The sequence below is a fragment of the Macaca nemestrina genome, chromosome 14, assembly GCF_043159975.1.
Source record: "Macaca nemestrina isolate mMacNem1 chromosome 14, mMacNem.hap1, whole genome shotgun sequence".
Lineage (NCBI taxonomy): Eukaryota > Metazoa > Chordata > Mammalia > Primates > Cercopithecidae > Macaca > Macaca nemestrina.
In genome coordinates, this window is record NC_092138.1 from 65,378,406 (window position 1) to 65,405,780 (window position 27,375).

Here is a 27,375-nt window from a genome sequence, read left to right on the forward strand (position 1 = left end):
TGGTATAGATAGATAGACAGACAGAGACAGACAGATAGATTTGGTAAAGTTAGGCATACACACACACACACACACACACACACACACACACACACACACATACATATATATATTTGGTAGAGTTAGGATCTTGCTATATTGCCCAGGCTGGTCTCAAACTCCTGGCCTCAAGCAATCCTCCCGCCTGGACCTTCCAAAGTATTGGGATTGCAGGTGTGAGCCACTGCACCCAATCAAGACTAGTATAAGAGTATAAAGGAAAGCAGGGGGATTGGCCAGGGATTTGGGGAAAGAATTACAATAAAAGTGACCTTTATTCCTAAAGTAGAAGCTCTCAAATTGTAACAAACAAAAAGCTTCTTTAATATGGCTGGGCTTGGTGGCTCACACCTGTAATCCCAGCACTTTGGGAGGCCGAGGTGGGCAGATCACTTAAGGTAAGGAGTTCAAGACCAGCCTGCCCAACATGGTGAAACCCATCTCTACTAAAAAAAAAAAAAAAAAAAAAAAAAAAATATATATATATATATATATATATATATATATATATATATATAAATAAAACTTAGCCGAGTGTGGTGGCATATGCCTGTAATCCCAGCTACTCAGGAGGCTAAAGCAGAAAAATCGCTTGAACAAGAGAGGCAGAAGTTGTAGTGAGCAGAGATCACACCACTGCACCCCAGCCTGGGTGACACAGCAAGACTCTGACTCAAAAAAAAAAACAAAAACATAAACAAAAACAAAAACGAATGTCTTTAATATACATATTGCTGGGCTCTGTCCCCAAAGATTCAAATTCCACTATGTTTGAAGTAGGGCTTATAGGAAATCTGGCCTTATAAGCACAGTTATTTGGTGTTTTAAATGATCCAAAAGACTCTACTGAACACCATAAATTGCTAGTGAAGAATAATGGAACAATACAAGGACCTTCTGAAGATCACAATGTCAGATTCTTCCTACCAGATGTGAAGTTATGTACGAGGTAACAATTATTGAACTATACACCATTGGATTTTTGTTTTGCAAAATCATTCATATTCATGATACCAGAAAATGAATCCAAACTGTAAGAATTTAATACATATACATCAGACCAAAATTAATAGCTTAAAGAAGGAATCATGTTTTAATAAATAGTGGAACAGCAACAACATTCAATTGAATGAAGGTTGCCTTTGATCCGTACATCACACTATACACTTCCATAAATTTCAGCTGGATTAAGCAACAAATGCTGTTATGATTACAAAAAGCTAAAAAAGAACACAATGACATATTTAAACCAGCTGTGGAACAGAGTGTGATTCATTATTCTGGGAGAGAAAAAGGGTATCAGAATTAAAATAGATATGTTCAAACATACATTATACAAAACTCTGGAATAATACAACCTGATTAAACAAAAATCTAACTTTTCCCCAATGGAGGTTTGTCACATCCCACAAGTAGTTAATTTGAGTTTCTTTAAAAATACAGATATTCTAAATAACATTTAATATGCAAGACAATGGACATACACAAATGTGTTCTATTTTTCAATTTTTGACATACTAGAGGCTACTACCACATTAACATTTGTTCTGTCGAATTGACTCACTTTTGATTAGAACTTGGAATAATTATTTTCCTGCCATCTCTGTGCAATCTTCTTTAAAAGTCCTTGATTCGAAAAAAGTGTGGCTCTGCACTTATCTTTTCTCTTTTTTCTGTTTATTACCAGAACAGATTCAGACGTGAAATGATCTTTCTTTAATCCAAGCCTATGCACAGAGCTCACGTAAAATTATGCAAAGAAGTACAAATATGTGCTGTTCTCAATTAAGTGTTGGGCAAGGCTATGAATCATCTGCTTGGTGTATGTTCTTTTTATGGCATCATGGCCAATTGCACAATAGCAAGTGAACACGTCACACAAAAATAATACGCATTATAAATAGTATCAGGATTAACCACAAATTTTGGTTGCTACTACCTTATAAATAGCATCAAGATTAAAAGTGAGTTTTGGTTGCTACATCTTTGATTCTTTTAAATGTGTGATAAGGAATTCGAGCAGCTATCATATCTTATTAGTGAATCAGGTTTTTCAGATTTTTAACATCTAGCATTTTTTAAATTAATAAACTTTTTTAGCACACTTGGGTTCACACTGAGTGGAAAGTACAGGGAGTTCCCACATATCCTCTGTCCTCACATATGCACAACCTCCCCCATTATCAACCTTCTGCAACAGAGTGGTACATTTGTTTCCATTGGTTAACCTATATCAACGCATCATCACCCCAAATCCCTCATTTGCATTAGGGTTTACTCTCGGTGTTATACATTCTATGGGTTTGGTGTTATACATTCTATGGGTTTTGACAAGTGTATAATGACATATATCTACCATTACAGTATCATGCAGATTAGTTTCACTGCCCTAAAAATCCTCTGTGTTCTGCCTTTCATCCTTCCCTTCCCCCAACCCCTGGCAACCACTAATCATTTTACCATCTTCACTGTTTTACTTTTTCCAGAATGTCATATAGTTGAAATCATAAAGTATGGAGGCTTTTCAGACTGGCTTCTTTCACATAGTAATATGCATTTAAAGTTCCTCATGTCTTTTCATGATTTAATAGCTTTTTAGCACTGAATAATATCCCACAGTCTGCATGCACCAAAGTTGTTGTCTTTTTTTCCTCCATTCACCTGCTGAAGGACATCTTGGTGGCTTCTAAATTTTGGCAATTAGGACTAAAGCTGCTATAAACATCTGTGTGCAAGTTTTTATGTGGACATAAGTTTTCACGAACCAATATTTAAACAGAAATTTATCAGCGCTTCATTTTCAAGATACCATCTTAATTTAAATGAAGAGTTGTGTGGGATTGCAAGGTAAGTTATTTCAAAAACTGTGACCATTTGCAAGGTACTCATCTCTATGAATCAGGATTTTCTCTATGGCAGGCAACCAAAGAGAAAATGCATAAATAAATTGGAAACTGAAACTTGTGTGACTGCAACAGTCATCCATAATTCCAGAATTCAAGTTTTTATATTTATCAAAATCTTACTCATTGTCTTTGAATTCTCATTCATTGTCTTTGAACTGTCATTCACTGTCTTTGAACTAAATAATTGCTATAAATTTGAACTTATAAAATAAGTATAGCAATATAACACAACTTTTTTCTGGTTTATACAGCAGAACTCTAAGATTTTGTTGGGAAAAAATGATTCTATAGTTAAAAAAATAACAAATAGGGCCGGGCGCGGTGGCTCAAGCCTGTAATCCCAGCACTTTGGGAGGCCGAGACGGGTGGATCACAAGGTCAGGAGATCGAGACCATCCTGGCTAACACAGTGAAACCCCGTCTCTACTAAAAAATACAAAAAACTAGCCGGGCGAGCTGGCGGGCGCCTGTGGTCCCAGCTACTCGGGAGGCTGAGGCAGGAGAATGGCGTGAACCCGGGAGGCGGAGCTTGCAGTGAGCTGAGATCAGGCCACTGCACTCCAGCCTGGGCGACAGAGCGAGACTCCGTCTCAAAAAAAAAAAAATAACAAATAATAGTTTTAAGTTCAAAAATTGCTAAAATAAACAGCCAAAGAGAGTAAAGAATGGCGGGTGGTGGGGGGGCGCGTATTTTATATTCACAGGCTTATGTCTTTAGAGGGCTTATTGGAAGCTGGCAGGATATTGTACCAGCATCATAAGCTGGGGTCTCAATGGTGAATTTCATAACATGTGGGTGTTGGATGCCTAGGGCTTCTCTTCCTCCTCTTAGATCTTACTGTAGGGATCAATGAGGATGTTAGATATGCCAATTCTGCTCCAAGGCACAGGGACCCTTCGTTCTCCAAGGCCTTACTCCCAGTTATTAAATTAACCGTGAACATGACACACTAGCAATTGGAAAATGTCTCTGGTTGGTAGTTGCTTTCAAGCAACCACTTCTAGAAGGGTTGATCAAATCTTCAATGGACAGTTAGTTGACTCTGCACATCCCCTTCCTGCCGAATGACTAAAACTAAATCTCAGTAAGTTCAGTGGGATCTCAGTTTAGTCAAGGCCTCTCACAAACCCCTCCCCAGCTTTGAGAGGTCTATATAGAGCCAAAGCCAGCAACTGGGACTGGAGAAGAAGACAGGACATCTGGTCCTCAGTCATTATCATCAATCCCTGTTGACATCTGCATTCTCATCTGGTATCCATTTATACAGACGATTCAAATAACAGATGCAGCCTCCTCATCCCAATCTTGAGGTCGCTTCAGGCTCTCAGCTGTCTCCTACCTTACATTTCTTGAGGGGCACAGAAAACATTTGGCTGCTCTTCTGTGTGGAGCATGAAACAGGACACATTTGCAGCGATTTCTACTCTATACCCACATCGTATTAAGTGCAGAGGAATTTTATGAGGTCTGTCATTTCCTGAGCTCCACATGGTAAGGAGAATCAGATCCCCTCTTATCTCATAGTCTCAAGACTTTCTGGGGGTTCTATGTCCCACCCCACTGCATCAGAAGAAGGAGACCAGAGACCCCTTCTTCTCCTCCAGTGGCTCTCCTTCTCCCACATCAGAGGGAATCAAATTGCTGGGGACTGAGGGGGTAGGAGGGACTATGTCTGACTAATCATAGTATTCTTCCGTGTCTGTTCTTCATACAAATATTTTAAGCTCTCAGCTATAAAATAGACGAGGTTCTGATATTTCAAAGGCTTTTTCTCTTTAAAGCCATTGTCTGCCTGAAATTTTAAGTGTATGTTTTTTAAAACCAAGAGCTAGGAATTGTCCTCTTTGACTATTTTTCTACTCTAACGATCATCTCTGAAGATATGAATGCCTTACCCTCATGTTTTAGTTCTAATGAAGGAATTACTGGGAACAGAAAATACATTAATATTTCATGAAATTGTCCTATTGTACATATATGGAATCAGATGCCGTAAAGTCTTAGTTAGCTGACTCAAAATGGACCTCTTCCTTATTAAGCTAGGTCAATTCATTATGATCAAATATGTTCAGGCTAAGCAAAGTCAGAAAAAGTATTTCCATTAAAGATTGGCTTTAGAAATTTACTATGCACAAGTTCTAAAAAACAATACTCCTATTTAATTAAAATTACTTAAAAATCTGCCATATTCTTAATTTAAGAAGTTTCTCTTTCTGAAACAGATTCAGGCTCTGCTGCAGGAAGCAATTAAGAAATGAGGATAGTTGGCCAGGAACGGTGGCTCACAGCTACAATCCCAGCACTTTGGGAAGCTGAGGCTGGAAGATCTGAGCCCAGGAGTTCGAGACCAGCCTGGGTAACATAGTGAGACCTTGTCTCTACAAAAAATTTAAAAAATTAGCCGGGCATGGTGGCACACGCCTGTTGTCCCAGCTACTCAAGAGGCTGAGGCAAGAGGATCACTTAAACCTGGGAGGTTGAGGCTTCAGTGAACCATGATCATGCCATTGCACTGCAGCCTGGGTGACACAGCAAGACCTTATCTCATAAAAAAAAAAGTGTGTGTGCGTGTGTGTGTGTGTGTGTGTATAAAAGAAATAAGCATAGTCTATAGTCTCAGACAAAAATCTCTGCCCTCATGAAGTAGGGAAACAAATAATAAACGAGCAACACTTTGGGAAAGTAAGTAGTATATTTTATAATATTGTATATTAGAACCTATTAATATATTAGAAGGTAATCATGGCTTTTAAAAATGTAAAGTGTGAAAGGGGAGAAGAAGTTCAGAGGTGGGGTTGAGTTGTGATTTTTAAGAAAGGCAATTAAGGAAGGCCACTTGAGTTAAGACCTAAAAAAGAAAAGGGAGAGTATAAAACTATCTGGGAGAAATTAATTCCAAGCAGAAAGAACTCCAAGCACAGGGGTCCTGAGGCAGGCGTTACATGGAGCAGTTAGGGAAAGGCCCTGAGCAAGATTGGCTGGAGGTGATGGCTGGACAAGACAGAAAAGTAGGAAATGAAGTCAGAGATATAAAAAGAGGAGGAAAGGTGAAAGACCTTGAGAACCATGGTTTTTTGGCTCAAAACAAAATCATTGGTAAGTAACATTTTTAAAATGTCTTACTCATCTCTAAGCATTAACCTTTTTTTAGAATGAAAGATAATTACTCTTATAGTGCCTAAAATTGCATATTTGGGCTGGGCATGGTGGCTCATGCCTGTAGTCCCAACAGCTTGAGCGGCCCAGGTTGGAGGATTGCTTGAGTCCAGGAGTTTGACAGGACTGGCAAACATAGCAAGACCACATCTCTACAAAAAATAAAATAAAATAATTAGCTGAGCATGATGGCATGCACGTGTAGTTCCAGCTATTCAGGCAGCTGAGGTGGGAGGATCACTGAAGCCCAGGAGTTTGAGGCTGCAGTGCCCCGTGGTTGTGCCACTGCTCTCCATCCTGGGCAACAGAAGGACACCCTGTCTCAGGAAAAACAAAATTACATTTGTGGTTCACTTTGGGCTCACATATGTAATTTTAAGTTTTCCGATGGCTACATCTTAAAAAGTAAAAAAGAATAAGAGTAGATACATGTTTTTATACCTTTGTCGAAACCCACAGAATGTACAACACCAAGGGTGAATCCTAATGTAAACTATGGACTTCGGTTGATGATGTGTCAATGTGGGCTCATCAGTTGTAATAAATGTACCATTCTGGTGCAGGATGCTGACAGTGGGAGGAGGTTATACATATGTGGGGGCAGGGACTGTCTACCCTCTGTACTTTCCACTCAGTTTTGCTGTCAACTTAAAACTGCTCTAAAAAATAAAGTCTACTTTTTTTTGTTTTTTTTTTTGAGATGGAGTCTCGCTCTGTCACCCAGGCTGCAGTGCAATGACACGATATTGGCTCACTGCAACCTCCGCCTCTCAGGTTCAAGTGATTCTCCTGCCTCAGCCTCCTGAGTAGCTGGGATTATAGGTGCGAGCCACTACAACTGGCTAATTTTTGTATTTTTAGTAGAGATGGGGTTTCACCACATTGGCCAGGCTAGTCTTGAACTCCTGACCTCATGATCCACCCGCCTTGGCCTTCCAAAGTGCTGGGATTACAGGCGTGAGCCACCGTGCCCAGCCCCTCTCAAGAGTTTTAATGCTTTCCAGCAGCCACACATCAAATGATTGCCATCAGGATTAGACAACTTGAAGAACTTACCCCAACTGCTAGAGCCTACATGCAATTCTACATCTCAATGTAACTATTTACTTATTTTTTTTTCTTTTAATTGAGATGGGGGTCTGACAATGTTGCCTGGGCTGGTCTCAAACTCCTGGGCTCAAGTTATCCTCCCACCTCGGCCTCCCAAAGTGCTAGAATTACAGGCATGAGCAACTGTGCCCAGCCGCAACTGTTAATAATGATAGCATCATGACTCTTTGGCCCAGTGACTGTGTCAATAGTAGTACTATTACTCTCAGAGGGGACTTGTTAAAATAAATTAAAATGAAGACCGAGTCTGCAGAATTCCTGAGCAGATAGTCAATTTAGTCCTCATAAGTGACCTTAAACTTACTTGAGTTAATCTGAGCTATATCTTGTAAATGCATATATTAAAGAAAAACAGAACAAGCTCAACCAATCAGAAGTAGTCCACAAACTTGTATAACTAGAGGCTTTTTAATGGGATAGACCAAATAAGGCAACTTTATAACTGTAACCAATCAAATATTTTCTTTTTATTACTTTCCCATTCACTCTGTAAAAATCTGCCTCTTCAACAGAGCTGAGCCCCAGAACCACTTCTGGTTTGCAACTTCTCAATTCATGAATCACCGTGTGCTGAAATAAACTTTAAAATTTTATTGTGCCTCAGTTTACCTTATACGCGGAAGCAAGAGAGTCATCAGAGCAGATGTTTTAGAGATATTTTAACATATTCATGTTTTCCTTTTGTAAACTCAAAAGAGAGAATAAATGTAAGAGCCCAAAGACATAAAACCCAACTTTAATATATGGATTTTGTTTAGAACTTGAAAAATTGTAAAAAGAAATCATGAGACAATAAGAAAAATATAAATAATGACTGGATATTTAATACTATTAAGGAATTTTTAAAAGTGTTTTAAGTAATTTAGCCCAAGGTGTGTTCATGAGAATTTAAAACCGTGGTTATGCTTTTTCAAAAAAGGAGGAAAAAGGGTTTAATTCAGGAACACACAGAGAAAAAAAAGAGAGAGACAATGAATTAGTTTTGCTAGCCAGTGAGTCATCTTATACATTCTTCACAGTAGCTGCTGGGCTGATGGGTGGGGTGGGACCCACTTCTAATTTGTCTCTTGGACAAAGTCTATACTTCTCAGCCGGATATTCAAGGCTCTCCACATCTAGATATACAAGCGTTCTCCTATCCTCTTTTCCTAGCAGGAATAGGTGCTTAATAGTAACATGAAGGCCAGGCGCAGTAGCTCACGCCTGCAATCCCAGTACTTTGGGAGGAGGAGGCGGGGGGGTTGCTTGAGGCGAGGAGTTCGAGATCAGCTTGAGAAATATGGTGAAACCCCTTTTCTGCAAAAAAAAAATATAAAAATTAGCCAGGCTTGGTGGCCTGCGCCTGTGGTGCCAGCTATTCAGGAGGCTGAGGTGGGAGGATCGCTTGAGCCTGGGAGGTGGAGGTTGCAGTGAGCTGAGATCGCGCCACTGCACCCCAGCCTGGGTGACAGAGCGACTCTTGTCTAAATAAATAAATACATAATTTTTAAAGTACATCAAAGACACATTGAGGCTATATGTGCCAAAGAGCTTTAGTGGTGAACCCTTGTCAGGGGGCCGAGTCTGCAGGAGGCCGAAGGATCCCGAGTGACACGCCTTCTTTGGGTGCGAGGCAGCGTCTCGGCAGAAAGAATATTGCGAGTATTACTGAGTGTACGTGAAGGAGAGAAGCCCCTTCGGTTCGGCCTTGGACTAAGCCCTTGTTCTCAGGTGAACTTGCAGTGTCATCTTGTCAGTCTCCTCTCTCAGCCTCAGTGGCCCCAAACCTCAGGAGCTGGCAGAGGCTTTCTAAGGACTCTCCCAGCTCTGACATCCTCTGACTTCACTCTGGGAGAACGTGGGCTGGTGGACTCCGGGCAAAAGCCGACACACAGCTGGGCCATAACAAAGAGCCTGGGTAAGGGGCACGTTCCCGCCCCCAGGAGGTTTTGGAAACACTGTGAGACAGGGGGCGGGGCTTGAGCGCGTCGCAGCCAATCACCAAAGGACTGGGGCGCTGGGGGCGGGGCCTCGCGCGAGCGGCGGCGGCGGCGGCGGCGGCTGCGGCCAAGCTGGGTCCGAGCATCCCGCGGCTCTGGACCCGCCCGGCCCGGACATGGCGACCGTCCGGGTCTCTCTGCGAGGCGCGCTGCTCCTTCTGCTGGCCGTGGCGGGGGTCGCAGAGGTGGCAGGGGGCCTGGCCCCGGGCAGTGCGGGTGAGTAACCTCCGGAGCAACGGTTCGAAGCTGTCGGGAGCGGCCGCCTCAGCGCTCCAAGATGGCGCGGGGCAGGGGGCGGGGGTGCGCGCGACCCCCAGACCCGGCCTACGTCCGGTGACCCCGGGACCTGAGGTCTCAGCGCTCCAGAGGGGGGTGCCGAGGCGGGGCGAGTGAGGAACTCTCTCCGCCCCAAGATCTGAGCGGTGACCAGGGTTCGAGGCCTTGGTCTGTCACCCACCGACACGGGCCCCCTATTCGGCACTGACCCCTTCGCTTGCCTCTGGTGCTTGTCAGAAAAGGGTGCGACGCCCCTTCCCAGGATCGTCGCGAGGTTTGGATGGGATTTTGGATACGCAGCCGCCCTACCGCGGCCCCAGTTAGTTATTGTTACTTGTTGCTTGACCCGCACTTGATTCAGAACGACCTTGCTGGCGGTGAGCACTGACGGTCCCCACGGCCCGCCTGGTCGGTGTCCTGTCTCTCAGACAGGACTGGACTCGGGCAGGAGACATTAAGAATCAGTAAACCCTGCCCCCCGGGGGCTGGCAGGCTTGAGGAGAGGAATTCTTGCTCTACAAGAATTAAACCAAGGATGGATAGGAAACTGTTAGGTGCCTATTGATTGCTTTCCACTTGCTGGCCTTTTGAGTGTACCCCGTCTCCTTCCCTCCACAAGCTCTCTGGTTAGGAGATGGGGTACAGCAGGAGCTTGAAGTAACTCGAATTCAAGGCAGAAATGTCTGGAGGAAATGAAGGGCCATGTATGAGTGCACAGAGGGAGAGAGAGGACATCCACCTAGGATGAGTGGAAAGTGGAGTGATTCCCCCTAGCTGTACTAGACATTAAAAGATGGCTAGGATGTGTGCATGCAAAAGTGGTGAAGTGCATTGCTTACAGGGAGAGACACCTGAAAAGAAAAAAAAAAAAAAAAGCAAAGTCAGCCGGGCGCGGCGGCTCACGCCTGTAATCCCAGCACTTTGGGAGGTGGAGGCGGGCGGATCCCTTGAGCCCAGGAGTTCGAGACCAGCCTGCTTAACATAGTGAAACCCCGTTCCGTTTCTACTGAAAATACAAAAATTAGCCGGGCGTGGTGGTCTATGCCTGTCGTTCCAGCTACCCGCGAGGCTGAGATGGGAGGATGGCTTGAGCCCTGGGAAGTTGAGGCTGCAGTGATATGCCACTGCCCTCCAGCCTCGGGAGTGAGACCCTGTCTCAAAAAAAAAAAAAACAAAAAAAAAAAAACCAAAGTCACTTCCAACAAGGGTGTTAACTATAGCTGGGCTTCAAATTTAGCTGTAAACTATCCCAAAGAAAAAAAGAGAAAATGCTGTGTATTCTTGGCTAAATCAGATTACTTTTCTGGGCCCCATTTTTCTCTCTGTTAAGTTAAAAGAGATTGAACTGAAACACTTACAAAATTATGAAATACTAGTTGTCCATTCTCCTCCCACAACCAGCCAGTTCTGCAGGAGGTAGTACAGTGGAGTGGTTAAGAACATTGAGCAAATTACTTAGCTTTAATCTCTTTGTGCTCAAATAGCCACATTATTATAAATGGTACCTCACAGATTTTGTTATGAGAATTAATCGAGTTAATACATGTCCAGCATTTAGCATAGTAAGCACTGAAATGTTAGCTATTAAGTATGTTTGGGAAATACTGCACATGGTACCCTGTCTTATAAATTCACAAAACACATTAGATTCACAATAAAGGGTCCAAGGATTCCTATGGTAAAACAAACAAACAAACAAACAAAACAAGAAACTTTTTTGCCAGGGGAATGGCAGTAATTGCTAATGAGTATGAAGTTTCTTTTGGGAATAATGAAAATGTTCTAAAATTAGATAGTGGTGATAGCTACACAACTCTGTGAATATACTAAAAACAACTGAATTGTACACATTAAAAGGGTTAATTTCATGGTATACAAATTGTATCTCAATAAAGTTGTTACAGAAAGAAACTTGTTTGCTCATAAAATTCTTTTTTTCTTCATAACACCTAAAGCACACTTCAGAAAACAGTGGGTTAGTTGATTTCTAAAGGCCCTTCTAAGTAAGTTCATGACAACATATAGTTTGCATTGTTTGATAAAAAGAAAAAAAAGATTCCAAGTTTGATCTACAAGTGAGACATGTTCCTTATACTAAATTCTAGGAAGCATATATTGCCTGGTTCCTTACATAAAGGACATTGAGTAATATAATGGACAGAGGTTTCCACTGTGAATTGTAGAAAGCATAGAAAATGCTTTTCAATCCTAAACAGAATTAAGAACAGAATATAAAATTTTATTTCAGTGAAGGCTTTGCTTGTATTCCTGCTCAGTCTTCCTACCCCTCTCCTTAACCACATCCAAGACTGGGTACTTCTGGCTCCCGTGGTATAAGGCTTTGCAGGTTATTGACCCTCTCTACTATACAGCTTTGCAAATCTTATCTACCTTGATTATTCCTGCTCCTGGGGGATGGAAAGTGTGAAAGTGAAATGATTTTCTCTTTGGAGGATGAGAAGGGACCCTATCCTGCAGTATCAGCATTGTGTGTCATGGCACCTGATAATGGCTCTATTTTTATGTAAGTTGCTTTGTAATAGTACAAAAGAGGGAAGGATATAACCTTAAGGGCCAGGTTTCAGTAAATTGACATTTAAGGAATTGTGTAATAGCAAGCCTAGAATCCAGAAGAAGAATGTAATGAATTTTAAGTTAGAAAAAGCAAACGCCTATCTGGAGCAAAGTAGTAAGAAATAAATTCTCCTACCAAAGAAGTATCTTGGCCCACACTGTAGAAAGAGCTAGAATTGGTGATAGACCAGACATGACAGTTTATTCTGGTATGCAGCTAAAAGTTTCTGTCTGGCATCCATAAATTTAAGCAATCTTTCATTAATCATACTTTTCACCCTGTGCCACTTACAGAAGAAAGGGGGAAGAGGTCAAGGAGTTTATTTTTACATATTATAAATGTGGTCTTTAAAAGAACAAAAGAGATACTATGAGGTTTGTTTATCCAAAGACTACTATATGAGTACTTATTATGTGTCAGGCACTGTTCCAGGTGCAGAGCTGCTGCTCCAAGGAGCTTACATTCTAGGAGAGAGGTGATAGACCATAAATAGATAAATACATAACAAAATGATTTCTAGGTATGATAAGGATGCTATGAAGGAACTAAACCCAAATGGCTAACAGAGAATTGTGTGAGTGGAGTGGGAGTAGTTCTTTATGTAAAAGAACTTCAAAAGAGTTTGTAAGAGCTGCCTCTTTGAGAAGGTGAAGTTTAGAACTGAGATCTGAAGGCTGAGAAGGTGGTGGACATTCTTATGAAAGACAGGGGTGAGGTCCAGGAAGTGCAGAAGCCTTAAGGCATAAGGAACAGAAGGTTATATGGTTGGAATATAGTGACCAACAGAGTGTGCTAGGGCTAGATGGTGCGGAGCCTTGCAAAAAACTGCATAAGGATTATGGATTTTATTCTGTGCACAGATAGAAACCAATAGAGTTTTAAGTAAAACTGGTATGATTTTATTTCTATTTTAGGTCACTCTTGCTGCTGAATGAAAAAAAATTATCGTAGTGAGTAAGAGTATAAGCAGGATGTCTGGAAGGCCATTGCACTAGTTCAAGCGGGAGTTAAGGGTTGACTCAAGAGTAGAGTGGTGTGGAGATAGGAGAGGGGATATTTAAAATATATTGCTGATGGATTGGATGTGGGAAGTGAGGGAAGAAGGAATTAAGGATTACTCATAGGTTTTCTTTGTCGTAATTTAATAAAAGTTGATGCCATTTACTGAAGTAGGGAAGATGGAGGAAAAGCATTTTGGAGGAGGGTCTGAAGGTAAGGAAAGGAGAGAATAAAAAGTTCTATTTTGTACGTTTAGGGTGAATATTAGTAATAATTACACTAGGTCCATTGCTTATTAAGCCAAGTTCCATACCTGTGAGTAATCCATTCAGCACATATTTATTAAGTTATTAATACTGACAGACACTGTGATAGGAAGAGGTATAAAGTGGTAAGCAAAAATAAGGGCTTAAGTTTAGTGGGAAATTCAGACAGGAAATATCACCCCAAAATGTATAATACCTACATTGCTAATATGTGGTTATATTAGTACATACCTATTTATATCCTAAATCTGAAGAATATATTTGAGGAAAAGGCATGTGGTTTCATCAGGTATATAGCACATAGTATGATGGATGCTGTAAAGCACATAGATAACTCGAACAATACTGTAAGTGGAGTATTAAGAGATGTGTTCTGACCATGAGATAATTGAGAGCTACACTTTTAGATCCTTTGTTTAGAGATGGGAGCCCTGCCGCAGAGTGGGGAAGAGAATTATCTAAGAGTACTGACTGTTAGCATCTGGGAAGAGGACTTCAGAAGAGTCATTTGCTTTAGTTGTTTCATAATGATGAATGTCTAGGTTACGGCTCTTTTGACTCTAAGGAACAAAACCCCAAATAAGTCAGGGTTAGGGAGCTGGTTATATAGCATTTAACAGGAAATCACATGGAAAGCCAAGGGTAGGAAATTCAGCACATCTCTACCTCAGGGACTGCTACAGGAACTAGAAAGTTGACAGGAACCAAGACTGAGAGGAAATTAGACTTCCTATGTGTTTTTTTAGAGACAGTCTGTATCTCACATAGCTTCTCTCTGTGCATCTCTTCCAGTTTCCTCTCTCCCTCAATCAGCTTCCTTTTTTTTTTTTTTTTTTTTTTTTTTTTTTTTTTTTTGCACATGGTTTCCACACTCTTATAAAATGTCAGCTTCCCAGCCCCAGCTCTTCTTCTTGACCTTGTAGCTGCAGAGCCCACCACCAACTGGCTGCCTGCCTCTTACCTGAGTGTATGATTTAGTCCAATTTATCTTTTGATTTAAAAATCATATGATGTTTTCTAAATTATAGGTGAGTTACCATATGAAATATGGTACTGAAGTAGTATTAATATAGTAAGAGAAAATTTTTTGTACTTTTTTCCTGTTAAAAAGGCATTGTATAACTACAGGATATTACTACTTTTTAAAAATAGGTTTTAGGGGAACAGGTGTTGTTTGGTTACATGAATAAGTTCTTTAGTGGTGATTTCTGAGATTTTGGTGCACCCATCACTAAAATGTACCCAGTGTGTAGTCTTATCCCTCACCCCCCACTCACTCTTTCCCTGCCGCCACCGAGTCCCCAAAGTCTATTTTATTGTTCTTATGCCTTTGTGTCCTCATAGCTTAGCTGCCATTTATAAGTAAGAACATACAATGTTTGGTTTTTCATTCGTGGGTTACTTCACTTAGAATAATGGTCTCCAACTCCATACAGGTTGCGCAAATGCCATTATTTCATTCGTTTTTATGGCTGAGTAGTATTCCATGGTGTGTGTCTCTGTGTGTGTGCGTGTGTGTGTGTGTGTGTGTACACACATATACTACATTTTCTTTATCCAATGGGCATTTGGGCTGATTCCATATTTTTGCAGTTGCTAATTGTGCTGCTACACACATGTACCACATTTTCTTTATCCACTTGTTGATCTGTGGGCATTTGGGCTGGTTCCATATTTTTGCAGTTGCTAATTGTGCTGCTATAAGCATGAATGTGCAAGTGTCTTTTTCATATGACTTCTTTTCCTCTGGATAAATAGCTAGTAGTGGGATTGCTGGGTCAAATGGTAGATCTATTTTTAGTTCTTTAAGGAATCTCCCTACTGTTTTCCATAGTGGTTGTACTGGTTTACATTCCTACCAGCAATGTAAAAGTGTTCCCTTTTCACCACATCCACTCCAACATCTGTTATTTTTTAATTTTTAATTATGACCATTCTTGCAGGAGTAAGGTTTTGATTTGCATTTCCTTGGTAATTAGTGATGTTGAGCATTTTTTCATATGTTTGTTGGCCATTTGTATATCTTCTTTTGAGACTGCCTATTCATATCCTTAGCCCACTTTTTAATGGATTGTTTTTTTCTTGCTGATTTGTCTGAGTTCCTTGTAGATTCTGGATGTTAGTCCTTTGTCAGATGCATAGTTTGCAAAGATTTTCTCCCACTTTGTGGGTTGTCTGTTTATTCTGCTGATTATTTCTTTTGCTGTGCAGAAGCTTTTTAGTTTAATTAAGTCCCATGTATTTATCTTTGATTTTGTTGCTTTTGCTTTAGGGTTCTCCGTCATAAAGTCTTTACCTAATTCAATGTCTAGATGGGTTTTGCCGATGTTATCTTCTAGAATTTTTATGGTTTCATGTCTTAGAATTAAGTCTTTGATCAGTCTTGAGTTGATTTTTGTATGAGGTGAGAGACGAGAATCCAGTTTCATTCTTCTATATAGAGTTTGCCAATTATCCCAGCACTATTTGTTGAGTAGGATGCCCTTTCCCCACTTTACGTTTTTGTTTGTTTTATCAAAGATCAGTTGGCTGTAAGTATTTGGGTTTATTTCTGGGTTCTGTATTCTGTTCTTGTGTGCCTATTTTTATACCAGTACCATACTGTTTTGGTGACTACAGCCTTATAGTATAATTCGAAGCTTCCATATGAATTTTAGGATTGAAATTGAAATTTTAGGAACTAGAATTGTTTTTTCTAGTTCTGTGAAGAATGATGATGGTATTTTGATGGGAATTGCATTGAATTTGTCTATTGCTTGTGGCAGTATGGTCATTTTGAGAATATTGATTCTACCCATCCATGAGCATGGGATATGTTTCCATTTGTTTGTGTTGTCTGTGATTTCTTTCAGCAGTGTTTTGTAGTTTTCCTTGTAGAAGTCTTTCACCTCCTTGGTTAGGTATATTCCTAAGTATTTTGTTTTATTTTTTGCAGCTATTATAAAAGAGGTTGAGTTCTTGATTTGATTCTCAGAGTGGTCACTGTTGGTGTATAGCAATGCTACTGATTTTATACCTTGATTTTGTATCCTGAAACTATTGAATTCATTTATCAGATCTAGGAGCTTTTTGGATGAGTCTTTAGGGTTTTCTAGGTATACGAACATATAGTCAGCAAACAGCAACAGCTTGACTTCCTCTTTACCAATTTGGATGCCCTTGATTTCTTTCTCTTGTCTATTTGCTCTGGCTGGGACTTCCATTATTCCTTATTAATCAATGAATCTAATTTTTGAGCTGAGCACTGTGCTAATTGTACCAAGAAGCTTACAGTCAATCTGGGGATACCAAGAGAACCCACATGAAATGATTAGAGAAGAGTTAAGTGTTAAAGTTTCCAACTCTCACTAGAATAGTAGGGCCTTAAATAACAAAAAACATCAACAAGGCCTAGAGTTGTTGGAGAAGAAAGGCTTACTAAGAATTAAGACGGTAGTTAAGCCTTGCAATATGTTTGGAGTCAGCAGGAAGTGGGCATCAAGCATTTCAGTCAGAGGACTGTGTTCTAGGTAAGTGTAGATTTTCTTTGCTAAAAGTAATAGAAGTTTAGGGAAGGGAAGGCTAGAGAAAGACTTTGAAATTTTAGAATTGGAATAGCAGGAAGCCATTGTAGACCCTTGATTAGAAAAGTGATGTCATGAAAGGTCTGTTAAAAAAAGTAATCTGGCAGTCATATTGGTACTACAATTGACTTAATATAATTGGCTGATGCAGCAGTGCAATATGAGGCAAGCAGTGGAGAAGGATATCTGTAACTTGCAAATGATTCGGGAAAAAAACAAAATATGTATTTATCCATCCATACATACAGATAGATACGGCAGTATGACAAGAAGTTAGCAATGTTGAATCGAGGTGGTGGGTATGTGGGTAATCCTCTCACTATTTGGCTCTTCCTCGGCTGACTGTATACTTTATCTGTCATGCAGTATATCTGACATGCAGATATACCCACGTGTATATTTTTAAAGGGTTAAATGTGACAATTGCATGAATGTATTTATAAGTTAAAGTTGCAGTTCTCATTTAAATGTTTTTTAAGTGATTGTCGTTTTCCAAGTTGTTTTGAAAATAAATATTTGATTAAAAATAAGATTTTACATTAAAAAAGATTTTTAAATTAATTTTTAAAATTCAGAATGACCTTTTTCCAGTATCAACTCAGATTTAGTTTTTTCTCCTGAAGTGTGTAATACACAATGCATGTGCACGCACACACATCTATGTATGTATATGTGTGTGTATATATATTTATACACATACACACTGTTTTAGTAGTTCTTTAGGAAGACGTTAATTAGAGGGAATCTCTTTTTTTTTTTTTTTTTTTTAAGGAAACACGAATGGCTTTTCATTAGCCAACTGAATTGTAGCTTTTGTGAGACATCTGTGGCAAAATCCCTTTTAACTTCAAAAATCTTATAATTCTATGGATGTTTCTTAGTTTTGGATTAGGGTGTATATTTGTTTTTTTAAAGCTAGTTGGCTTTAGAAGCTGCGTTTTTCTGCATGTGGCTGGAGCATGTGCTTCCTGCTTACTTGCCTGTCTTTAGTATACACATGGCCAAAACCAGCAGCTGAAACTTGATGTTTCTAATTATTGGATAATTCTGCTTGCTTATTTTCAGGCTACACTAATACCTTTTTAAGCCCAAAAAATGTGGCCTTTAGTAATCAATTTTTAATTTTTATTAATTTTATAATCACAGACTTTTGGAATAAGAATGCAAGATACGACATACTGATGTCTTTAATGAGGATAACACTGTGTTTTTTATTTTCATCATAGCAGTGTCACATTTTATTTTGAACTGTTCCATCTTTATCTGTTCAATTCCACTTTACAAGAATAAGCAGAGTTTTAAACTATTATTCTTGAAGAATATATTAGGATCAAATTATAAACCCAGAATATATCTAGAACTCATTATCTTCTCTTATAGAAAGCATTAGGCCTGGCAGAGTTTTGTTTTGTTTTGTTTTTTTGTACTGTAATGTTGAATGACCCAATTAATCCCTTTTAGTTGCTCTGAAAAAGATAGACCCTTAATTTTCACATTAATTGCATTTGAATTCTTCTCCCATTCATAACAAAATCATATGAATGGATGCCTATTTGTAGACATTTATTTCTTGAAAAATATGCAATGTTAAATATTCTAATAAGCTTTTACTATTTCAAAGAAAGAAAAATGTGTGCTGATACAATAATGGCTAAGGGTAAGAAGAGAGTGTAGAAAATGTGATGGAGCAGAGGTCCCCTGTCCTGTTCGTGGAGAGTGGCAATCCTCTCAAGGGAAGACATACGCTGTTATAGAAGAACGTTTGGTTGGGAGAGGGAGAGGAGTTACTACCAGAAGACTTTAGGCTGCCCCCTTTCATCGCATTTTGTCAGAAGTATCAAAAAGTCTTTTGGAAAGACTAGAAGGAATATATGCCAAAATGTCAACAGATGTTGTGGCAGGACAGTGGAAATATAATTTTTCTTTTTCTTCTTGTTTTCCAAATTTTTGAGGTTTTTTTTTGTTTTGTTTTGTTTTTTTGAGACGGAGTCTCACTCTGTCGCCCAGGCTGGAGTGCAGTGGCCGCATCTCAGCTCACTGCAAGCTCCGCCTCCCGGGTCTACGCCATTCTCCTGCCTCAGCCTCCCGAGTAGCTGGGACTACAGGCGCCCGCCACCTCACCCGGCTAGTTTTTTGTATTTTTTAGTAGAGACGGGGTTTCACCATATTAGCCAGGCTGGTCTCGATCTTCTGACCTTGTGATCCGCCCGTCTCGGCCTCCCAAAGGGCTGGGATTACAGGCTTGAGCCACCGCGCCCGGCCTTTTGAGGTTTTTTAAATGAAAAAAAGAATTGTTTTAAAAACTTAACTTTGAGGGATACTCCCCTATAAATTTGACCTTCACCATTAAATAGGAAAAAAGGCTTTTATAGTTATATTTTAGTAAAACCTCTGCTATAAAAAAAACTGCTAGTTGCGTTTTAATTATAACACATTTTGTGTTTCTGTTCTAAATAGACCTTTGCTCTGAGAAACTGTTTTTCAAAAATCCCTAGGCCCAAATCAGACTCCTCTCTGCCTGATTGTTTACTTTTTGCTGAGCCTTTTTCTGTTTATTGGGACCATATGTTATCCTGAATTATCTTTGCTTACCACCAGCAGGATTTTCTGCCCTCATATGACCTTTGTGTTAGAGGCTACTAGTAGAAAGTGCGAACTTCTAGAGCTCTTCGAAAGAGCGCATCAGTGTCACTCAGGAGAGCCTTTTTTCCTGACTATCCTCCCAATCTAATGAGGGTAGAGACATAGCAGAGTCTTAGGAGATGGATGTAGTTTGGTGTGGCATTGCAGAGGAGTTGTTATAAGAAAGCTTCGGCCAGGTGTGGCGGCTCATGCCTGTAATCCCAGCACTTTGGGAGGCCAAGGCGGGCGGATCACTTGAGGCCGGAAGTTCAAGACCAGCCCAGACAACATGGCAAAACCCCATCTCTACTAAAAATACAACAGTTAGCCAGGCATGGTGGTACACTCCTGTAATCCCAGCGATTAATACTTGGGAGGCTGAGGCACAAGAATCACTTGAAGGTGGAGGTTGTAGTGAGCCAAGATGGCACCACTCCAGCCTGGGTGACAGCACGAGACTCTCAAAAAGAAAAGAAAAGAAAAGAAAACAAACCCTCATGAGTGCTTCGGTCCTCCTTTGTGTTAGCCCTTCATAGAAAGTAACTACAGACTTACTGCAATCAAGTTACATTTTTTTCCTTCTGAAATGTAGTGAAATTTTTATGTGTTCTTCAGAATTTTGTAAACCAAATGTTTAGAACTTCAAGACACGTTTTGACATAGAAATAGTGTTAGAAAGCCAGTCTCAAAAAAAAAAAAAAAAAAAAAAAAAAAGCCAGCCCCACAACAGTCTTTTATGAAACTAAACTATAGTAATATGGCAGTAACATCCTAGACCCTGTCATTGTTTTACGGAAAAATGATTGCCAATTTCAAACTTAGAAACCTGGTTGGTAAGATCTGAAGAGGACTTCTTTTATTCATTTGTTTATTCATTCATTTCTCCTCAATACCAATTACTTTTATCTAATATGTGTACTGAAGTTGTATAGATTTCATTTGAAGAGAGGATTATGTTGCATACACACCACAGACACACAGGTTAAATATATATAAATATAAAAACGGGTGTTTTAAACCATTGTACCAGATCTACCTGCCTGAAATGTAGTATTTTTCCCTCCTGTGTCTTTTGACTTGCCAATTCTAGACAGCTGCTGACCATTCCAACTCTATCCTCTTTTCAGTCTTCTGCGCTCTACAATAGTTACATGCCTCTGATGATTATCACTATAGCCAATTTATTAATTCCTCTGGAGCCATAATGCTGCTTGGCAACCTTTTTCCTTTTCTCTAATTTGACATTTCTTTCTCTAAGTTGATGAAGCAGTGTTGTTTTGAACACAGGTTTGAGAAACATATTTATAGTTGTTTCCTTTCTCTGTTTTCCAAAGTGACTGTTTCAGATCTCTATAATTTCAACCCAAGCCCCCAACCTTATCTCAGCCCTATTTATTTTCAGATCTAATCACTATTTCACTGAGAAAATGAGATGCTGTCAATTTCCCTGTTATTTTATCGGTGTCCTTGAATTCTTTACTCTTGTCTAGATTTTGTCCTACTACCAAATGGTAACCTGGGTGAAGTTAGAGAGCATAACTTTTGTTCACTATTGTATCCCTATTCCTAAACACAATGCCTCTTTTTAAAATCCACATACCCTTCTAGGAACCACCTAGTTTCTCTATATTCTGTTTTACTTCCAACTGGATATAATATAATATAATTCAGTTCTGCCACCCAGAATCAGCATCTATCCCTCAAGTTAAAGGGCATGGCCCCCAACAAGATTGCCCTTACTCCAGACACTAGTTTCAGTTCAAGGGTCCCCAGGCCACCCACACTTTTGACCAACTGGCTATAAATCCAGGGTTCCCATGACCCCCTCAGGTTCAATAATTTGCTAGACCAACTCACAGAACCCTGGGAAGCACTATACTTTAAATAATGGTTTTAATATAAAGGGTACGATTCAGGAGGACCAGCCAAATAAAGAGCGTCATAGGGTAAAATCTAGGAGGGAATGCAGAGCTTCTGTGTCCTCTTGTGGAATCAGATGCATCATCTTCCCAGTACATCAATGTGTTCAACCAGAAAAGCTCCACTGAGCTTCTATGTCCAGAGTTTTGATTGGGGTTTCATTACATAGGCATACTTGATTGAATTATTGGTCATATGGTTGAGATCAATCTGCAGTCCCCCTTCAATCCCTGGAAGTTGGGAGGTCAGATTGATACCATGTGGCTAAAATCCCCACCAGCTCTTTAAACACATGGCTGTTCTTTCTAGTGTTGCCAGCCATCCTGAAACTATTTATTTAGGTCAGGGGTGTCTAATCTTTTGGCTTCCCTGAGCCACATTGGAAGAATTGTCTTGTGCCACACATAAAACACACTAACACTAATGATAGCTAATGAGCTGCAAAAAAAAAAAAAGTTTTAAGAAAGTTTACCAATTTGTGTTGAACCACATTCAAAGCTGGGCCTGGGCTACATGGGCCACCGTTTGGGCAAGCTTGATAGGTGAGACCGTGGGTCACCTTATTAGCATGACAGAGGCACTCCTATTACTCAGGAAATTCCGATGATTTAGAGTCTCCCTCCCAGGAATCAGGGAGAAAGGCCAGTCAGATTATTGATTATACAACGTTCTACAACTGCTCAAAAGTAGAATTCCTCAAAAGAATTGTCTGTATTTTCTTTTCTTGAATTCTCTCTTGAACTCACTTCAGTCAGGCTTTTGCCCTTTATTTCACATTGATGACACTTATTTAAGGTCATCATCAGTATCTTTCACATTGCCAAATACTGTGATCAGTTTGAAATCCTCTTTACTTGATAGCAGTATCTAACATGGTTAACATCTTCTTGAAACATTTTATTTGGCTTTTTGGATACCATTCTTTCTCTTAATTATCTTCACATACATTGATCACTGTCACCTGTCTCTGAAGGATGGAATGCAGTGCTCAGTTCTCAGATCCCGTCGCTCCCAGATGCCATCGTGGCTTTAAATATCATCTACATAGTGTGACTCCCAAATTCCCATCTCCAGTTTGAAGTCTTCTCGAACTCATATATTCAACTCCCTACTCAGTATATTCTTTTAGATATATAATAGGCATCTCAAAATTATATCTAAAACTGAATTTCTAATCATCTCTCTGTCTCTCTGAGATCTCCTCCCTTAGTCTTTTCCATTTCAGTTAATGGTATTTCTAGATATTTGTGTTTTCCCACTTTCTTGGACCAAAAACCTTAGAGTCGTTCTTAATTCTTTTTCTTCCATGTTTCACTTCCAATCCATTAGCATATCCTGTCAGCTTTATAGTCATAATATATCCAGATTCGGACTACTTAATACCATCTCCACTGCTTCCACCCTCGTTGAAGACACTACAGTCTCTTATCAAGACTACTGCAATAGCTTATTAGTGTTTCCTCCCTTAGTCCTATGTATTATATTTTTAACACAGGAACCAGAGTGGTCTTTTTAAAATGTTATTCTGATTATGACATACTGCTCAGAACCCGTTAGTGGTTTTCCATCCTTCTCAGAGTAAAAGCCAAAGTTCTTAACGATGGCCTATAGAGACCTGTATGATCTGGTCCCCCTCTCTCATTGCATTATGTCCTACTCTACCGTTCAGTCATTCTTTTCTAGCCACACTCTTTGCTCTTCTTTGAACACACCAGAAACTTTGCACTTGCTGTTTCCGCCTTTTGGAAAATTCATTGTGGCTTGTTCCCTTACTTTAAGGTATCTGCTTGAGTGACATCTTTTCAGTGAAGCCTTCCTAGCCTGCCCTATAAAATACCCACTCACTCCCACACACACATCCTCCTTACTCTTTAACCGGCTTTATTATTACCATAACATTTACCACCATTTCACATTCATATTCTCTCTCTCTGTCTCCATATATGTGTGTGTGTGTGGATACATATATAGTTTAATATCTGCTCTTTAATGTAATCTTCAAGAGGCCAGAGACTTACGTTTTTTTTCAATGAATGATCAATGCCTAGTACTTAAGTTGCTCATAAAATTTTTTAAGTTAATAAATATCTTGGAAGAAGAAATAGTCCCTGTTTCTTTCCAGGGATAGTGCCTTCTCATATACACTTGGTTTTATCCCCTTTGGAGTCCTCTTGAGACTTGTTCTGTCAGAGGAACATTAGCTCTCTACTGCTCTTTTCTGTCTGTAAAGAAGGTAAAGTCTTTTCCACTCTGAAAAAGGGGGAAAACTTGTAACCTTGCATCTTTGTATAATTACTACTCTTTTTCCTTCCCATCGCCGCTAGACTTCTTATGACTCTATTTTTGATGTCTGTACTTCCTCACCTGTGGTTTACACCTTAATATCATTCACTTCTACCAGTTCCATAGAAAGTGCCTGTAAAGCTAATTAGTAAACCCATTTCCTTTTTTCATTCTTCCGTCTAACTTGACTCTTGTGGTGCATGACACTATTCCTTCTCCTCTGATGCCACTCGCATGGTTAACCTATCTTTCTGACTCTTCCATCTCAGTCTCTTTCCTTTCTTGCCATATCTCAGATGTTGCTCTTCTTTAGAATCTGGTGCTATATTCTCTTCTCACTAGAAACTCTCCCTAGACAATAGCATTCATTTCCATATACTCCTTTATGTTGATGAGTTCCAAATTTGGATCTTTAGGCTTGGCTTTACCTGAATTCCAGGCCTGAATTTCTGACTTTACTGGAATTTCCACCAGGATATTCTATAGGAACCTCAGATTCACATGCTCAAAACAAAATTCACTATCTTTTTATCAGTTGACTTTTTATTATTGGTTTAATAATAGCTCTAGTCCATATGGTAATTGTAAGGATTAGATAAGAAAAAATAGCTGGGTGCGGTAGCTCACGCGTGTGATTCCAGCACTTTGGGAGGCTGAGGCGGGTGGATCACGAGGTCAGGAGATCGAGACCATCGTGGCTAACACGGTCAAACCGTGTCTGTACTAAAAATACAAAAAATCAGCCGGGCATGGTGGTGGGTGCCTATAGTCCCAGCTACTTGGAAGGCTGAGGCAGGAGAATGGCGTGAATCCGGGAGGCAGAGCTTGCAGTGAGCCAAGATTGCGCTACTGCACTCCAGCCTGGGCAACAGAGCGAGACTCCATCTCAAAAAAAAAAAAAAAAGAAAGAAAATGCATACAACAAACTTACTCAAATTCTGGGACATAGAAAGCACACACTAAATAGTAGCTATTATTATTACATGACAGTCTCCCCTGTTAGACTGCAAGCTTCTTGAGGACAGGGACCATGTCCTCAAACCTAACACTGTCCTTTACTTGTAATAGGTGCTCAGTAAAGGTTTGTTGAGTTAAAATGAGTAATGATAATAATAATCTACCGAATAAATGGTTTGTGTAACCATCTGAATTAGCTTAGTCATCTTGTTTAACAGTGGAACATTTGATGTTTATTTTTTTCTCCCTAGGTGCATTGTGTTGTAATCATTCAAAGGATAACCAAATGTGCCGTGATGTATGTGAACAGGTAAGATTGCATAATAATTACAGAGGCAACCAGACACAGTGGTTCATGCCTGTAATCCCAGCACTTTGGGAGACCAGGGTGGGAAGATTGCTTAAGGCCAGGGGTTCAGGACCAGCCAGGACAACATAGCAAGACCCCTGTCTCTAAAAAAATAAAAATAAATAAATAAAATTATAGAGGCTACTAGTTATACAACTATTTATTAAGTATAATTGTTTTTGGAGAAGTCTGTTGTATAGTACCTTAATTAATTGTCCAGGGTTCACATCACCAATAATGGGGCAAAGTAACTGTCTCCTGACGTGATACACTGAGAAGGAAAATATTATAGAATTCCTGCCAAAAATGTGTAATTTGAATTATGAAGAAATAATTGGGCAAACCCAGTTTGAGGAATATTCCTCAAAACATCAATGTGTACTCTTTAAAAATGTCAGTGTTACAAAAACAAAGAATGACTAGTTAATGGGTGCAGCACACCAACATGACACATGTATACGTATGTAACAAACCTACACATTGTGCACATGTACCCTAGAACTTAAAGCATAATAAAAAGAAAATGCAAAATAAAATAAAATAAAATGCTAAAAAAAAATAAAGGCTAAGAAGCTGTTACAGATTAAAGGAAACTAAAGAGATGTGACAACAAAATGCAATATGCGATCCTGGATTGGATCCTGGAATGAAAGAAAATTGCTATAAAGGACATTATCAGGATAAATTGGTAAAATATGAATATAGATTGGATATTAAATAATAGTATTATACCAATACTGTGGTTCTGAATTTGGTGATTATATTGTGGTTGGGTATGATGGTGTCCTTGTTCTTAGGAGATACATGCTAGGATTTAGAAATGAATGAACATAATGTCTATAACAAATTCTAACATAGTCCTTCAAAATAATACTGTGTAATAATAATTTGTGTATATATAGAGAGAATTAAAGCAAATGATGCAAAGTGTTAAGGATGGGTGCATCTTGATGAAGACCATGTAGGTATTCATTGTACTATTCTTAAAAGTTGTCTGTAGGTTTGAATTTTTCTGGTTGAACCTGTTTATGAAAGTTCCACTGAAGCACTACCCATTCATAAAGTCCTACCTTTCTTTCAGTCTTGGTCATGTATGTCTAGCCTTAGCACTCCAGAAATAATAGTCTCAATCATCTTTTAGAGGAGTCTTCAAGTAATAACCTGGATCTTATTATTTTTAAAACTGAGAGAACTACTTAACTGGGACTATAACTTCTCATAAGCAATAATAATGTAGACGTAGAAAGATTTTGCAAGATATGGTCTGCTTATAAGACATGACACTGATTCAGTTCATCTAAATGGCTACTAGAGAATTCAGTGACATGTCAAATCACTGTTGCAAATTAAGTTTGCTGCACATTTACTGCCAGAAGAATAGCTTTTTAAAGCAAAAATGGCCCCTTGATGATATCATAAGAAAGCTTTTAAAGTAGCTCTGCTACTTTGGGAAACATGGCTTACCTGACTTTTCACTTTGTTTCTTGCTTTTTCTACTGATGTTCTATAGGGTGAATGATTTTTAGGAGGTATCTTGTAATGAGGCACCAGCAGCAGGCAAGGTCTAATTTCTTAAAATCTGGAATATTAGAAATTCTATAACTTAGCAAATTAATTGAATACTATAATCACCCTAATAAAGAACATTCTTCCCCAACCAAGTTCGTAACTAATTGAGAAATAAGGGAGATAGATCCAAAAATATTACTTTTATTACTAGTTACACAGATGTCGAATGTGACTTTTATCTCTAGGCACACACTAAGTGACAGAATTATACTTACTCCCAGAGAGGAGAGGTAAGGGCTGTGTTACATATGTTTACTTTCTCCTACCAAATTCAGTGGTCAGCTGAGTCAACCATCCTGATCATGGGAGAAGTGTTATCAGGGGTGTGGAGAGAGACCAGGGCTGTTAAAACTCATAGAGCTCACTTCAAAGAGAAGGAAATGCTGTGAGTGAGGAATCATTATTTCTTCAACCAGTAGGGAATGCAGACAGGATGGAGTCTTCATGACATTTTGATTTTGAACTGAGTAAACAGCATTCTTGATGACTCTAGGAGGTTAGGGAAAAGATTTGGTTTGAGGAGAAGGTGATCTGTTGAATTATCATGAAAACCACTATGTGGGCCGGGCACGGTGGCTCAAGCCTGTAATCCCAGCACTTTGGGAGGCCGAGACGGGCGGATCACGAGGTCAGGAGATCGAGACCATCCTGGCTAACATGGTGAAACCCCGTCTCTACTAAAAAATACAAAAAACTAGCCGGGCGAGGTGGCGGGCGCCTGTAGTCCCAGCTACTCGGGAGGCTGAGGCAGGAGAATGGCGTGAACCCGGGAGGGCGGAGCTTGCAGTGAGCTGAGATCTGGCCA

At 39.6% G+C, this 27,375-nt stretch overlaps 1 protein-coding gene across 4 annotated transcripts in view; it reads left to right on the forward strand.

Annotated features, from left to right (window-relative positions):
- The first annotated feature begins 9,218 nt into the window (after nt 1-9,218).
- LOC105485759 (reversion inducing cysteine rich protein with kazal motifs) overlaps nt 9,219-27,375 on the forward strand; it is a 92,524-nt gene continuing 74,367 nt past the window's right edge. For 3 of the 4 annotated variants that reach the window (XR_989781.3, XM_011748224.3, XM_011748223.2), the window contains exons 1-2: nt 9,219-9,407; nt 24,904-24,962. Coding sequence is in view for 3 of the 4 variants with exons in the window: in XM_011748224.3 (XP_011746526.1) it covers nt 9,308-9,407; nt 24,904-24,962 (159 nt within the window). In the remaining variant the exon portion in view is untranslated. The remainder of the gene's footprint in view (nt 9,408-24,903; nt 24,963-27,375) is intronic. The other variant, XM_024794054.2, reaches the window with a different exon arrangement.